The 16,809-nt window shown below is 42.2% G+C and overlaps 1 protein-coding gene across 1 annotated transcript in view; it reads left to right on the top strand.

Moving 5' to 3' along the window:
• ATP8B4 (ATPase phospholipid transporting 8B4 (putative)) overlaps positions 1-16,809 on the top strand; it is a 211,453-nt gene that overhangs the window by 13,351 nt on the left and 181,293 nt on the right. Inside the window, exons 3-4 of the mRNA XM_066592633.1 lie at positions 2,486-2,553; positions 11,276-11,334. Of these exons, the coding sequence (XP_066448730.1) occupies positions 2,526-2,553; positions 11,276-11,334 (87 nt within the window). The 5' untranslated portion in view covers positions 2,486-2,525. The remainder of the gene's footprint in view (positions 1-2,485; positions 2,554-11,275; positions 11,335-16,809) is intronic.

Raw genomic sequence — 16,809 nt, 5'->3', positions numbered from 1 at the left:
TCTTCTTGTCATCTTAAGTAGTTCTGACATAACCTAGAAGTATATTTGGGATCATTGACGACTGACCAACGAGGTGTACACCAAAGGGTGTTGCTTGTCATATCAGAATGCTGTGGTAGCCCTTCTTGTCCAGTGTGCCAGTCACCCTGTATAAATGGCCAACTCTGGATCCAGCAAAAGGGCTCAGACCATCACGCTTCCTCCTCCAGGTTTGACAGTTCGGGTGTCACACACTCAGTACCTATTCTTTCACCTACTCTATGGCATATAAAGCCCCTGTGTGACGTACAAAAGATATTAACTTTTCATTCATCAGTCCATAAGACCTTGTTCCACTCTTCAGTAGTCCACTGGAGGTGTTGCTTGGCCCAGGCAAGTCTTTTTGTTTTATTTTGCAATCTTAGCAGTGGCTTTCTTACTGATACTCTACCTGCCAAACCTATAGATAGAAATCTTCTCTTCACAGTTGAAATGGAAGCTTGTATATTTTTTGCTGCTTTAAGCTGTGCTTGAAGATTTTGGGCAGTGAGGCACCGATTATCCAAACTTAATTGCCTACTTGCTTTTTTCTTACCATTATGAGAGCAATGAGTTCTGTCCTGAAGAGCGAAACCGTCCAAATCCTGCCCTAAAGAGTGATGTAATGCAGTCTGTTCCAGCAGTTATGTAGAATTGGAGGGTTTGAAAATCTACAAAAGATGAGACACCTGTAGGAATAGTTTACATCCAATTTCAAACCATAATTTGCTTTCAGTGCTGCAGAGCAGCTGTCCTGGATGTGTTCCCTGAAAAAAGGCCCTTGGTTAAAATCCTTAAATTCAGACTATTGTTGCGTATCAGGTTAAAATTTCATAATATTTTTATGCTTATAACTTTCTTGTGAACCATTTCATGTTATTTGCTGGACTTGGACTGTTAACCCCTTAGTGACCACCCATCATGTTTTCACCTCCTCTGGGTGCCTGGGCTTCAAAATACAGGGCCATAAAAACACAGTGGCCCTTTATTTGTTTCATTTCTTTTTTTGTTTTCTATTTCTTGTATTTTATCTTATGATATACCTATAGCAGGCTGTTTATGAACTACCAGAGTTTAAATATATTGATAAGTATTGACCCGAGCTCATGTGCACAAATGATATGTTCTGAAAATTTGTGAATAAAAATATTTTGAACCAAAAATGCAGTGGCCCTGTAGGCTAAAGCTGCTATGTCTGTGAGTGTGACAGCTCCCTACTATTGCAGCACTAGCTGCCCCTTGGGGCCACGAATAATGGCGATCACATAAAAGTTTAAAGAAAGTTAGTCTCATCAAACTATTCACCTCTGGTCTCCGCGATGTCACATGGCGATCTATTGCTGGAAGGACCTGCCGTTGGCTTCTGCACATGCCCGCTAAAAGGCAAAATGATGAGCGAATGCGCAGAAGGAAGGAGAGCCCAGGATGTTTAAAATCTCCCTACTGTCGGCTAGCAAAGAGGTGTAGGAAAACAAAATGTTCCTAAAAATGTTAATAATTCATGTTAATTTCGTACGTCTCCTAAATGGTTAAAAAAAGCTAAAGTTTTTCAAATGTGTTTCTAGAATAAAGTAAACAGATGGAAATGTATATCTTATCAAAAATTTGTACAGTATGTTTGCACATATTTGAGATATTGCAGTTGAAAATGTGAAAAAAATGACAGCTTTTTTAAAAATGTCATGCTTTTAATAAATATACACAAATTCTATCTGTTTTTCCACCACTTATTGTACTTCATGTAGATGGTAAAAACGGACAATGTCAGAATCAATTGGATATGCAAAACCTTTACGGAGTTATTTTATATGAAAGTGACACATGCCAGATTTCCAAAATTTGGCTTGGTCACGAAGGCGTTAATGTAAAAAATAACTGGGAAAATGTGGGATATTCAAAAACTTTTGATCGGTAGTGTATATAGATGTTGGCTTGTGTATATGTCTATACTGCTTGCTGATCTCATTGGTCAAACTGTAAGCCAAGTGATTGGTCATTTACACCGTGGTTGTGGTTTTCCCAGGTTGTATAAAGATAGATTAGAAGTTAGTAATATTGCAACATACAGCAGAGTCCTTTCCTCCTGGTCAGTCATATAGCTAACAGCAGCTGACTGTGATTGAGTATATTATAGCAGGCACTCAGACATAGACAGGGAATCTTCTTTCTTGTGAGTTGCAGTCGTTGCACTTTTTCTTACTTCACCAAGTCCTTTGATATTTAGAACTTTTCATCCCGTGGGCTCCTTCATGCTGAAAATCATATGACTGCTTTATGGAAGAAAGTGTACAACAATACGACATTTGCTGTATGCGTTTTTATGTTGGACCGAAGATCAGAAAAGCGAACATTGAAATAGAATTTTACAGTTTGCCTTTATTCTTGCTTTCATTGTTGCAGTGCTATATATATCTCTCTCTATCAGATGTCTACGTTTTTTATTAATGTCCATTTTCATCATTTACAGGTTGTACCGTAGCTTTGTGGGGTGTTCACCAGATTCTACAATGATTTGTAATAAGACGAAAATGCTTGGTAAGTAGCTTTTTTTTTTGTTTTTCTTTCTTTTTTTTTTAAACATGCATTTATATTATGCCACGTGTACTACCAATATGCAGGGTACCCAACCCCAAGGCATATATGAACACCATAATATCTACTAAATTGATTGTTACAAGTTATTGCTTATTTCATGCTATCAAAAGGGTTTTCAGGGAATAAAAGAATTGCTGGCCATCAATTCTTGATAGGTGGGGGGACCATTCCCCGGACCCTTACTGATAAGCAGAATGAAAGGACTGCTTGTCCCTTCAGCTCTTCTACAGGCATGGAAGCAGGCAGGCAGTATCATTAATGTAAAACTTTAAAGAAGCGCACTATACTGACTGTTCTACCAATTTTGGTGTTTAAAAAGGTCATTCTCATAAAATCATTAAGCTTTGAAAACCTCTCTTGCCCCATTCTTCATTTTACTGGGCTGAACCCTGTTCATTCATTTGCATCTGTGGCTGGTAATCTGAAACGTCAGCTTCACATACCCATTATATGTCTGCATTTTCGCATCCTTAGTATGGCCATAACACCCAGACACCTCGTGGTACAGTTTTGTAGCTGGTCATGTGATGCTGTGCTTGTGCATCATGAGATTGATGTCAAAGTGAAAACTATGTCAAGATGGTGTCTGATAAGATCAGACAGGAGGCTGCGCTGCATGCAAGTGGCTGCAATACACAGTGGAGATCTCCAGAACATGGCAGGCAATCGGGTGAGCTAGGGCAGGTATGCAAAAATATGTATTTGCCAGATTGACCCTTTTAAGAAAAAAAAAAAACTTCCGTAAACTTGCAAATCATTAGCCAAATTCTGCTGACCATGCCATACACTTAAATTTTCAGCCGACCATAGCCAAAAGATGCAGCCCGACGGGACATGTTTTTGGCAGGCAGTAGTCTGCCGATGGCCTTTGTGTATAATTTTCAAGTTTTCAATTCCCTTGCAATGCTGCAACAGTGGAGATTAAGCATTACATAGGTTCCTTGTAAATCAGCAGGTTGTATGTGTAATGCAGGACAAAAGGGATTCTCCATAGCAAGAGATACTCTTTGTAACCTCTTTCCATCCTGTCCAAGAGATAGGAATTCTGAGTTAATAGAAAGGATCCTTAACTAATTATATGACAATGAGTTTTCTAATCTCAACAACTCCTTTAAGACCTCTGGGTCCACAATATCTGTAAATTATTACAAGCCACATTCTTGCTGTTGGACGGTGTTAATACTTTCCATATTACTTAGTGCAGCACTCTTTCAGTGTAAGCTGATTAAGTATTTTGATTATCTGGAAGTGTTGGACTGTGACTGTGGAAGGGATCTTGGCTTAACCTCTGCACCCTGAATGTAACTTCAACCAGACAGCCGAATAAGTGAAGATGACGTTACATTGGCTCCTTGGCACACCCAATATTAAAATTCTCATAGCTGGATCTGTGAATAAGAAGTTAGATTGTGACTTCTACTCACTTGCATTGTGCATTTCTATCCTGGAGGAACAGCAAGCCCATAGCAGCCACGTTGGCATGAAGAGTTCTGACATATAAATGGAGGCAATGCCTGTTAGGTTTTATACAGTAGCGTATAAATACTTGTCAGTGCAGTTTAGCAAAACTTTAAAGGGGTTGTCTCACGCCGAAACGTTTTTTTTTTTTTTTTTTTTCAATAGGCCCCCCGTTCGGCGCGAGACAAACCCAATGCATGTGTTAAAAAAAAAAATGTTTAGTACTTACCCGAATCCCCGCGCTTCTTCCTTACCTTACTAAGATGGCCGCCGGGATTTTCACCCACGATGCACCACGGGTCTTCTCCCATGGTGCACCGTGGGCTCTGTGCGGTCCATTGCCGATTCCAGCCTCCTGATTGGCTGGAATCGGCACACGTGACGGGGCGGAGCTACGAGCACCAGCTCTCCGGCACGAGCGGCCCCATTCACCGCACAGAAGACCGCACAGCGCAAGCGCGTCTAAAATTGCCAGAATACAGCGATTTTTAGACGGATCCATGGCGACGAGGACGCTAGCAACGGAACAGGTAAGTGAATAACTTCTGTATGGCTCATAATTAATGCACGATGTATATTACAAAGTGCATTAATATGGCCATACAGAAGTATATAACCCCACTTGATTTCATGAGACAACCCCTTTAAGTGCATTTTATTATTATGATTTTGCTAGTGCAAAGACATCCAGAGTCTCGGTGTTGTACTGTTAGCCGTCCCTGTTTACTAATCACAATATCAATAATTCAGATGTTACCAAGCAATGCATGAGCCTCGATGCTTTGTGTCTGTCAGGTAGTAGTAAAATGACATGATCTTTTGTGGAAGATGTGTACTATTGACTACAAAGGATAGTGCAGTATGTATCCTCCGGTATTAGTTTATCTTGACACCACCAGAAGCTAGGGGTTTGACAGGAGGAACACCCCTGTCACACCCCTAGCTGCCGATAGGGCCAAGGCAGCAAGGTCCTACCAGCACACTGTGGATCACTGCTGATTTGTGCCACCACTGCAAGGATACTTAGCTTCTTAGCCTTACATTATGAGCTGTAAATGCTGTCATGTTGGAGGTGTAACACGGCAGCATGAACATCTAATAATGTAAGTTTCAGAAGAAAAGTAAGCTTCAGCCTAAGCCTGCAGGGTGGCAACAAATTCATCCACACGCTGCACATAGCAGTGTGAGCAGAGCTGGCGTCACCCATTGGATGTGCGGGTTAACAGCTGACAGCTCCGGGCGGCCGACGGCTCTCTGCTGCGTCCCGGCAGCCGTCTGGCAGCTTAGTGATGTCCGCCGCCTGTGTGGTCCATGATGGCCGCTCCACAGCACGGAACAAACGGAGGTGAGGGGAAGCGCGCTTGTGCGGCAGAGGCGTCGGGAAGACAGCTTAAGGAAATTGTTTGTCGCTGCTGCTGAACCTGCACTTCTGCACTTACGGGGGTTCCGTCTTCTGTCCCCGCCGGGGAAGCCCATTGCTGCGGTACATGTTTCGTGAGGCCGCGGTGCGCTTTCAGTGTCGGGGGGTTGCTGCTACTAATCGTTACTGCGCTTCTAGGCAGCCGATCAGCAACAGGGGGCGTCGCCTGGCTGTCAATCTTGGCTCCACCAGGACTTCCTGGTGGCGTCAAGATGCACTAATACCGTATCCTCCTCCTGGTTTATTTTACCAGTCGAAAGTTGCGACTTTTGATTTAGCCTACTGAGCATTGTCCAAACTTCAATAGCCATCACTACAGATCATGAACAGTGGTGTAGCCATTGGAATCACAGTTGCGGCCTAGCACCTAAGCAAGGGGAAGCCCAGAGGCCCCCCTTGCCACTGTAGAGAAGTACCCGAGAGAAAGTGCCCCCAGTCCATGGCCACCGCATTGTAACTCCAGGCTGTTATCTGCACAGAGGTTATCACATATTCTGGTCCCTCACGCTGCTGCAAAGCACCCAACTCCTCCACCAGCAGTGTGTTGTCAGTGCAGGTCAAGCTGGTGGAGTCGGACACTTAGTAGCAGTGTGAGGCCCAAAATCAGAAGATGTGATCATGTCCCTGTAGATAACTGTGTGTGTGTGTTTTTAATAGGGCCAGCAGCAGCAGCTCTTGCCCGATTGAAATCAATTGGAGAAGATCGCAATCCTCTGCGACTGCTGTGACAGCAGTGGCAGGGGATTCCTTCACTCATCACTGTTCCCTCATCACTGAACAGTGAAAACTATGAGCGATATCGCTAAAACATTGGACATGCTGCGATTTGTTTCCCGCATGGCAATGCGGTGCCATGCAGGGAAACCTCGCAAGTGTGAATGAACCCATTCAAAAGAATGGGTTTCATATTTGTGCGTCTTGCAACGCACAAATCCCGCACAATATTCTTGCCAGTGTGAAGGCGCCCTCAATGAACAGCAATACTCAACTTTGAATTATTTCAATAATCTTGTAGTAATAGTTCCATATAGGTACTTTCACAATACTATATTGTGAGTGCCAACACCCAGACTCCCACGTTTCTACTGAACTGGACTTCTTCATTTGAGCTGTCAGGCGTGCGGGTGTTGTGGTCGTAATATGGATGCTAAAATAAGCCCAACTTATGGCCATGTGAATGCAGTCTTAGGTTAGACTTACAGAAGGCACAGCAATGACAGCATTGAATCCTGTATTTTCCCAACTCCATCTGCAGTATAGTAGCTTGCATGGCCCAAATTTATGTTACTGCAGTTAGTTTTCAGGCATGTGTGATCAGTCTTTGTGCTCGGTATTTCTTTGTTTTTTTCCCCAGTGTTTAATTGGGCCAAGGGAAATAATTGTCGCCTGTGAAAGAAATATTATCTATGCAAATTGAAAATAAAGTATTTCCTTGCAGATTTCAGTTAAACAGAACATTTAGATAAAGAAGTCTTATCTTTTCACCACAATGAGTCAAATTTGAAAATCATTGCAATCAATTTCTGTAGAACTGCACATGCCGGATCGGTAGTTAGTAGGAAATCATCATTTCTCTAGTTAAAAGCACCCTATGTAACATTCTGGACACCTTACCCTGAACACCACAATAGGCTGTTTGGACTAAAAATGCCTGGGCACCAAAATTGGGCTTGAGGGTTGCCAAAATATTACTGACTACTTAAGCAGGAGCCAAACTGTCATCTTATTTTCCTTAAATTTAATTCTTTGAACTTATTGACTGTTCCTCTTATGAAGCTCCCATAGATATCGTCAGTCAGCATAGTCAGCCATGTTTTAATGTTAGAAAGAAAATACATTTTTAATTCAAAATTTAGCTTTAACCTTCTCCTGACCAGGCATGTTTTCAAGTTTTCTCCATGCGCCATGGTAAAGCTTTGTTTACACCACATTTTGAGAGTTGAGATCTCTAGTTGCATACCTCCAGTTGAAAGGTGTGACGTTTCCTATTGTATAGTCATACAGTGGGATAGTATGCCATAAGTGAAAACAAAAAGTTCCCCTGCGCCCCTTAAAGTAGGCAACCAAGGTTACCACCAAGCAAGTTCAATAACATTATTTTATTGTGACAGACATAGAGAATGCAATGCGTTTCAACGCTCTACTGGGTCTTTCTCAAGCATAGCACAAACTGGTTGTCTTTTATACAGTGGGATAGATCAGCTATAGAGCCCCCTCTCCCACAACTCTTGAAGACCCCTACCTCAGACTTTCCGGTCCAGCTGTTCCCCCCCCCCCCCCCCCACTGCCATTTGGAGACTGTAAAGTATTGACACCCTATGTAAAATATTTATTTCTGATTCCTTGCTCCATTACCTTTGTTGTATTTGAGTTCTCTTTGCTTTAAGGCCTCTCTCGCATAATTGCGGTACAATGCTCCCATTAATTTTAATGGAGTCTCCCAGACCAGCACTGTCCGCTCTATTTTTATGCGTTTTCGCTTTTTTTTAACGCACCCCATCTTATTTATGCCGTGCGTTAAAAAGCGCTGTCAAATGCAGCAACCTGCGTTCGAAAATGCCAATCAAAACTGCGGCAAAACGCTGCGAGTCTGTGTGTTAGCGTGGCATAAGGCTGTTCCCACATGTGTTCAGAAAACTTAGCGTGAAACTGCAGCATTTTCGTGTGCCATTTTCAAATGCATATTATAGTGTTTAATGCACCCCATCATTGTGATGAGTGACAAGGTGTGTTAAAAGTACTAAATCACAAAACAGTAGAACAGACAGCGCCTGAAAATCTAGCGCTGCATACAAACGCTGGTCTGCGAGGCCCCATTGAAATTATTAGTGGCGCTATACCGTGGTTAGCGCAGCGTTCGGGACGCTGCACTAATCACAGTAAAAACTGGTGAGTGTGGAAGTTGCCCTAGGGGGCTTAAGGACTCTTTTATGTTCTGTTTGTAGGGATTTGCTCTATAGGCCTACAATTAAAGGGAGCATGGTGCAAAAATACTCTGCTCTGTCACTGATTGGTGCTGGGGTACATTAGTGGACTCCTTTCCTGTAGCGTACTGTACCTTTTATGTGTTCCACTACTATATATGGTTTACGCTTCAAAAAACAAAAGCTGATCATAAAAAGAATACAATGCATGGAAATGATTGAGGAAACGGAATTTTCCGTTTTAAAAGAAAGCAGACTCTTTGAGAACTGAAAATAAAACTACAGCGCTTTCTTGGTCTGAAAAACCTTAGAGACCCTGGACCGTGCAACATGTGGACGCTGGAGTTTTTCCCCTGCCCACAAACCTGGTAGAAAGCTGCAAAAACCATAGTTCACACTTTCCATTTTCATGCAATTTTTTGGTAACCAACACTAGGAATAGATCTAAGAAAGAGGAGGTTTGTAAAGTTTTGTGTAACTTTATTTTATTTTTATTTGAGATACGTTCTATGCCTGATTCTGGCAAAAAAATACTCAAAATGGCAAAGACTGAAATGGCCAAATATACTTGAAATCTGCAAAGTTTTGAAAACCGGTGACCACGAATGTTCTCTTGGGCCTCATTCACACTGACAATCGTGTCAAGTAGCCAGCATTACAGCTCCGTTTTTAACGTCTTGAAAAGAAACAAAGTTTCAGCATGATATAATTGTAGCATATTGTATGACAGATTTACACCCCCCGCCCCTCCATAATTCTAATTAAAGCAGTTTTTCAGGGCATAAAAAAAAAAAAGTTAACGGGCTTAAGATGAAGGAAAATGGAATACTTACCTATCCTGGGGGGTTTTGGGTTCCATACGGCTGGCTGTAACACTGGATGGGGAGCTGCTGGGATTGGTAACTATTCAATTTTTCTTTATTTTATTTTAAGTCTTTTTTTGCTTTTTTTTCTCATGTTCCGGAAGACTGCTTTAATGATAAGGAAACGGTCTTTGCGGCATAAGAGCATCTTCGATGTGCTCTGTGTATGAAGTGTTGCTGTCCTGCTCTGCATGTTCTGTACATCTTGTGCAGTCATTTTATGGTCAATTACAGCATTGTGCAGCTTTGGCATGGATTCCCACTTATGCTAATAGGGGTAACTGAACAGCTGTGTGGTGTGCATGGCTCGGGGTACTAGCCAGCGCTGTATAATGTTACTTTGTTTTTAGCCTGATGTATAATTGTGTCCAGTTTAACGTTTAAGTGTTGGTCAGTTTTAATCAAGTGCAGAGCTATAATGTGACCTCTTTTGTCTTTTAATTGTATATGGTTGCAGTAGTATTTAAATGTTTTTTTTCCCATCACAGCAATTATCTCTTATGCACAAGATAGGGAATAACTTACGGATCCTCACCAATCCTAACATTTCGACCCTGTCACATCTTGAAGTGTGGACAGCGTCGCTAAGCATTTACTTCAGTGGGACATATATATATTCAAATGTCGTTTGCTTATTGTTAATTATTTTAAGCTATGTTAACCCTTTAAGGATTAAGTGCTGTAAATATACGGCACTTGGCCCTGAGTTTTTAATCCCACACTATAGTAAAAATACAGCGCAGAATTAAAACTCCTGCAATGAAGCAGGAGCAGGTCGGGTCCTCTGGTTTCAGACTAGGTGAAGGACCCAAATAGTTGAACTGCTTCTGCCTTCTCTTTTACAGACTACATAGTGCTCAGTGAGCGCTATATGGAGAATGCAGGAAGTGGCAAAGCCGTTTCTTGTGTGAAGCCTGGTGATCCGCCTGCAATTTCTGCCATGTCAGAGCTGCAGGGTCTTAGCAGACCCTAGAACAGCTCTCACTGTAACTGTCACCATATGGGTGTGTTTATCCCTGAAAATAGGACTCCTATGGATGCCCAGTTACAGTGGAAAACTGTAAAATTAAAAATGACCGGGTGAATGTTCCACAGAAGTCTTATAGTTTTATATAATCTAGGGAAGTAGAAAAAAAAAGTTGCAAAAATAAGTGAAAAAAATATTACAGAATATGATAAAAATCTATAGGAAAGAAAACGACCCACCCTCGATGCCAGCATAAACCGTGGCCATATCTGCCTTGTAATCAGAGATTACGAGACTATACTAATTATATATCTAAATGTACTTTATTTTAAAGGGATTATATCAGAATAGCATGTTATCCCCTACTCTTGCTGATTGGTGGGATCTTACCACTGAGACCCCTGCTGAGTGTCTTGTGTCCTCAGTCCTCCTCATTGTGGATAGGGGATAATTTGATATTATAGAACAACCTCTTTAATGTATAGTATAATATAATTTTAAAAATAAAGAACTATCAATTCCCCCCCAAAAATTTTTTAACTTTTTATACACATTTCCCTAATAAAACACACAAAAAAATGTAATTTAGTGAGAAAGGGTATAAAAAAAAGAGCCCTTTAGGTCAGGGGAAAAAAGGCCAGCAAAAATAATTTTGGCTGGCTAGAAAACATAGCTAATAGTAATAAAATGTTTTTAAGCAGCCGGCTTTTCTCTTTTGTTGTTGCTATTCAAGTTGTTTTGATTCCCAGTCAGCCTGAAAACCTTTAGGAAAACAAAATATGGCTATAAAACCACCACAAAAATGTCTGGTCCTTTTATGACCAAAACACCCTGATCTTTAAGGGGTTAAACCAGAATACGTATGAGTAATTGAACCTACACATTAAAGAAAGCTACAGAATGTTACCTTTCTGGCGTACTCCAATCTCCGACTACCATTGCTGTATTGTGCAGGTGATGGCTGTACTTCTTATTCATTACTAATGTTTTCTGCAGGTGACATTCGCTTACAACTGTTTTTCTTTTCTAGAGGAGGAACGACGAGTGAAGGCCAACGACCGTGATTACAATGAAAAATTTAATTATGCAGTGAGTATTATTAATTGTCGTTAAATGTGCCCAATATACACATACATTTCATAATTCATTTAAAAGAACTGTCTGAAAATGATTCTGCATATCCAGTGATTGTAATAACTGTTTCTAAAGGGGTTCACTAAGCAAATCATTTCCCGTCCTAACGAGCTTCATGGTTTAACATGTTTGCAGTTCTACGTTTGTTTTTGGCAACCATGTAGGCCATCTTTGAGCGATATTACTATTGCTGGAATCTCTTTGACTTCTCTGCCCTTTTAGCTTCAACTCAGGATGTCTCAGTACTGGGCTCCCTATATGGAGAAGAGAGGCCTTATGGGCCCCCTAAGGCTCCTGGGCCCGGGTGCAACTGCATCCCCTATAGTTAGGCCAGTAGGTATAACAATACAGCACATGTTCAAGGGGTACACAAAAATAACTAAGTTGTCAAAAGACTATCCTAGAAAAGCTTGTGCGACAATATTAGCCCTCTGTTGATGTGTTTGGCTTATTTTTCATGCCACTAAATGACATGCATTCTAGGAGGTGGTAATGTGGTTAAAATTTAGAATAAATTGTAGAGCAGCTGTCATGAGATATACTGGTGTGAAAAAGTATAGCATGATACAGATAATTTAGGGCTGATATTCACGACACTGTTTTCACAACAGATTACGCATGAGTTGCACGGCCGTGTGATGCGCGGGGAGTGGACTCGATGGACGTCGACGGACTTTCATTGATACACGTGCATGCAGGCACTGCGTGTAGATACACACCAGAAAGGGATTGCTGCATGCTCTATATCTTGGTGTAAACTTGTATAGGCTGCGTGTGAAAAGTGTCCATACGCAATAGATTGCGTATGGACAGCGTTTTCATACGCATCTGTGCTCTAGATCAGAGCAGAGAATTTAAAAAAAAAGTGACAGTGTGTGTTATACGGCATGCACTGTGCTCTCGTAGCCATACGTGGTCTCTGCCGACAGAGGCGGTGTTTACAAATATCGGTATAACGCTGCAGAGAGCGTTTTACCATTACATTCATGGTCATGAGCCTTAATGCATATCTGCCTCATATAATTGACCCCCAGAATGGTCTGGTAAAGTGAAAACTGCACTGTGATTGGTTGCTATAGCCAACAATATACAGAGTTCTGACATTGTCAGGCAATTTGAAACAAAAATGTATATGCTAAATACTCTTTGTTGGCAAATTTTGCTTCCATCACATTGGAATGCAGTTTCCCACACTGTGTGCACTGAACTTTTCTCAACAGTGTAGTTACTCCATAATTGTGAGCACCTAAAGGACTATAAATAATTAGAGGACTTTACCAAAATACATTCATGCCGCATTGCACCACATATTAAATATCATAGATATTTGCCAACGTAATCAATTGTCTGAAATGAAGGAGTAAAAAGTTCTCACTCCCACCGGTTTGCCATCCTCTCGCTTTGTTTTTTGATCGTTGTCTGCGGCAATGTCCTTTATTCGTTCTTTATGTACAGATCATCCCGCTCTGTTTGCATGATGGGTCTCCTTTCTGTGCAGTGCAATGTGGCATTATGCCAGCTCCCATTTGCATACCTTATATCTCAGGGAGCATGGCATGGCCTGTAAGTCTCCTCGTGCTAACTTGGCAGTCTCCACAAGAAGAAACGGTACCGCGATCGACCGACATGATGGGCCTCTCAACAAGCCAACTAGAACCCCAACTCTACATTGATTAGAGGCTAGGAGCCCAAAACAACTGCATTTTAGATGGGTGCATTTTCTTTATGGAGAAGCCTGTGGTTTGATTTACATCCTTCACAATGCAAGGCCTGTTAAAAGGTTGGACATTGACTTCTAGAGAAGCTACCTTCCAGTAAGTGGTGCTACAGAGGCATTGTACCTTCTATCATTTGCACCCTTGGAACCATGTAATATCTACCTAATGTCTTTCCTAGTTAATTAGAATGAAGTGTAACCATGTAAAGTATTGTCAAATTTGTTAAAAACTGTGGAGCTATATCTCAAAGAGATAGTCTGTGCAGAGCAATGCTTGTCATCCTGATGACCTTTTATCAGCATCCAAAGTCCTACAGATAAAGGCAGTCTGATTCATATTTAGGGCATCTGATAAAATCTAGATAGCTACGCACCATATTGCCACTGTTAGCTTTTCACTGATCTATGTAGAACTTGGCCATAAGCAGATTTTTTTTACTTCTAAAAGACAACTTCAGTTATGTACAATGAAATATATCAGTGATTTTAAGTTCATCCCTTGCTATTTTGACAAAATATGCATTGGCTCGACACAAATTCTAAATCCTATTTGAAAGAGCAGAGAGGTATATTCAGCACTTGCAAAGTACTGCATGCTTAAACGGGATTCCCTTCATGGTAATCAAAATAGTGAGAAATATATAAAGTATTTTATGTGTGCCATGAAACCGCCCCTCCTCACACCCCCATCCCCCCCCCCCCCCACACACACACATCCATCCTTATCGCAAACCTGTTTCCAGCTGTATTGCACTTGGCTGCTGTAGGAGTCGACAACGAGCCCCGCCCCTTGTTGACGCCATACCCCTACCAGCCATCTGCCAACCTAAGGTCTCATGTCCATGGGTGGATTTTTTGCTGCAGAACACCCACTCAAGATTCCGCAGCAATAACCCTCCACAGCATGCTACGGAAAAATGATTTTTATTTCATGCACACGAGTGGCAACCAATTGCGGTTTCCGCTCACGGATGAAAAATTGCAGCATGCTCCATTTTACTGCGGTTTCCGCACGGACGGCTTCTGTTAAAGTCAATGGAAGCCGGCCAATCCGTGGGTAAAGCAGGAGTTTAAAAAGAAACAAAAAAAAACTGTACTGCACATGTGCGCCGTCTCTCACTTCCGCACCTATCCGCAGTAAAGAACTTCAAGACACGGACAGATATGCAGGGCTGCCGGTTGTGGGCACGGGTGGATTCCAATGCAAAATCTGTAGTGCCCGTGGACATGAGGCCTAAGGGTAGTTTTTCACAGGCCGATAGTTGTCCACATAAATCGCTCAAATGAGCAATTGTTAACCAATGTATATCCCCTCCCCCATCCCAATCACACACACACACAGAGCACTAAGCAAAAAGTTGCTGAGTCATTGCTAGTTGTTCCGTTTTTGAGCTGAAAACTAATGTCTATAGAGTGCCTTCTCGCTCAGTGTAAACAGGAATCACTCATTCATTGAGTGACAGCCTGTTCACAGTGAATTAGGGTGGGCGACCAGGAGCAATCTCCAACCTGCTCCGCTTCCATTCTTTGCACTACTAGCACTTTTGTGTGAAAGCACAGGGGTGATGGTCATTGCAACGGCTGTCGGGAACCTGTGCGCCTGACAGTAGTACCATCTAAAGTTAATAATAATAATAATCTTTATTTGTATAGCGCCAACTTATTCCGCAGCGCTGAAGTTCCCCTGAACCCTTAAATTAATAGTAGAAACACTTGCTTCTGGGTTTGTGTGCTCCTGGATGAAATCTTACACAGAACCTGGGTGTTAATTTCCTCCTGCATTTGTATTTTGAGCTGTGTAATGCAGGATACATTGTAAGATTAGTTTTGTAGCAATTTGATATAATATTAAGTAGAGATGAGCAAACGTACTCGTTTCGAGTAATTACTCGATCGAGTACCGCTATTTTCGAGGACCTGGCTACTCGGGTGCAAAGATTCGGGGGGCGCCGGGGAGCGGGGGATGGCGTGGTGGAGCGGGGGGTAGCAGTGGGGAACAGGGGGGAGCTCTCTCTCTCTAACTCTCCCCCTCCCCCACTCCCCTCTGCAACCCCCCGCTCACCCATGGCGCCCCCCGAATCTTTTCACCCGAGTAGAGAAGTACTCGAAAATCGCGGTGCTCGAGTGAAAAAGGGGCGTGGCCAAGTACGTTCGCTCATCTCTAATATTAATCCTAAAGAAATAATTTAAAGCATGTATATTTTGCTCTTTTTATTTTTAGCTTTTATGCATGTAGAATTAGAGACTTGTATATAGTACTATATATAGAATGTTTGTTTGTGAATCGACTTTCACTATTCAGTCTGATATGACACCAGAATTCCACTTCAAAGGCTTGATCGATGCATTATAATGTCATTATCTGGTAGGATTCGTCCTTCCTTCCCCCAACCGGATAGAACAGCACAGTGTGGAATCGTGTTGGAAAACACAGAGCCCATGATCAATAAGGCATTCCTTTTCCATATACATTAATAGAGAGGGCTCCCTATTCAAGACCACCTCTTTAGACAGAATAGGAGAACCTATAATAAAGAGCTACTGTTACTTTAGTGCGCATTCAAATAAATGTTTACATAATTAATAGTAGATGGCCAGGCACAACTGACGACACCAAGGGATTTATAAACCAAACCAATAGTGATGAGCTGATTGCTCGGCCAGCTTGATTGTAAAAAGCGATTGCTATTGCTGTCGCTTTCACTATGTTCTGTGCCATCAATCTTATGAGGCATCTGCACAGTATCACATGAGCAGCTAGACTGTACCATCTATGCCTGCTGGGAGGACAGTGTAAATATTGTTAACCTCTACATTCACCTAAACGCGGCAGCTAGGCTCCTCTTCCTGTCCAGCTGCTTCTCAAACACCTCTACACTATGCCAGTCGCTGAATTGGCTGCCCATACACTACAGAACTCAATTTAAACATCACCCTCACCCACAGAGCTCTCCATGGCGCCGCACCACTGTACATCACCTCTCTCCTGTCCATGCATCACCCATCCCATGTGCTCTGCTCTGCCAACACACTCCGATTTTACACCCCCTAATACAAACCTCACATGCTCTCCTCCAGGACTTCACCAGAGCAGTACCAATACTATAGAATGCTCTACCCCAAGACATCTGGACAATCCCTGACGCACAGAATTTCAGACGTGACCTAAAGACTCACCTCTTCAAAGAAGTATACCAACTCCCCTGATCTAGTCCATTGCCCTCAAATTACGCCAATCATGTACATTTCCTGCCTCCATACCTCCTGTACCACCTCACCCTGTCCCAATTGAGCTCCTTGTGTATTGAAAGCGCTGCAGAATAAGTTGGTGCTACAGATAAAGATTATTATATCATAAGTAAGAGAGAGCTCCAGCTATGCCTGCACTGTTCTCTCTAGTGCAGCTGCAGACACAGCTGTTCCCATATAACACTTTATTAATACATGTATCTATTATATTTTACTTATTTTCAGTGCTCCTGTGCCCCCAATTTAACTGCTGTGTTGCCATAGGCTACATTGATTAATGTACTGCCCAGCTCCTCTCTGGAATGGCTTCACCCCTTCACAATGCCTGCTCCCTACTGGACTATTAGCGATGTCAAGAGTCTCGATGCATCGGGTGTACAGTTCTGTATGTCACCATTGAGACCCTGTTAGTGCATGGAGTCTGGTAAAGAGTGAGCGCTGTGAAGGGGAGAAGCTGTCTGCAG

Source organism: Eleutherodactylus coqui, chromosome 2 (assembly GCF_035609145.1).
Source record: "Eleutherodactylus coqui strain aEleCoq1 chromosome 2, aEleCoq1.hap1, whole genome shotgun sequence".
NCBI classification, from domain to species: domain Eukaryota; kingdom Metazoa; phylum Chordata; class Amphibia; order Anura; family Eleutherodactylidae; genus Eleutherodactylus; species Eleutherodactylus coqui.
The sequence above is the reverse complement of the archived record's forward strand: the minus strand, read 5'-3'. Positions and strand labels throughout refer to the sequence as shown.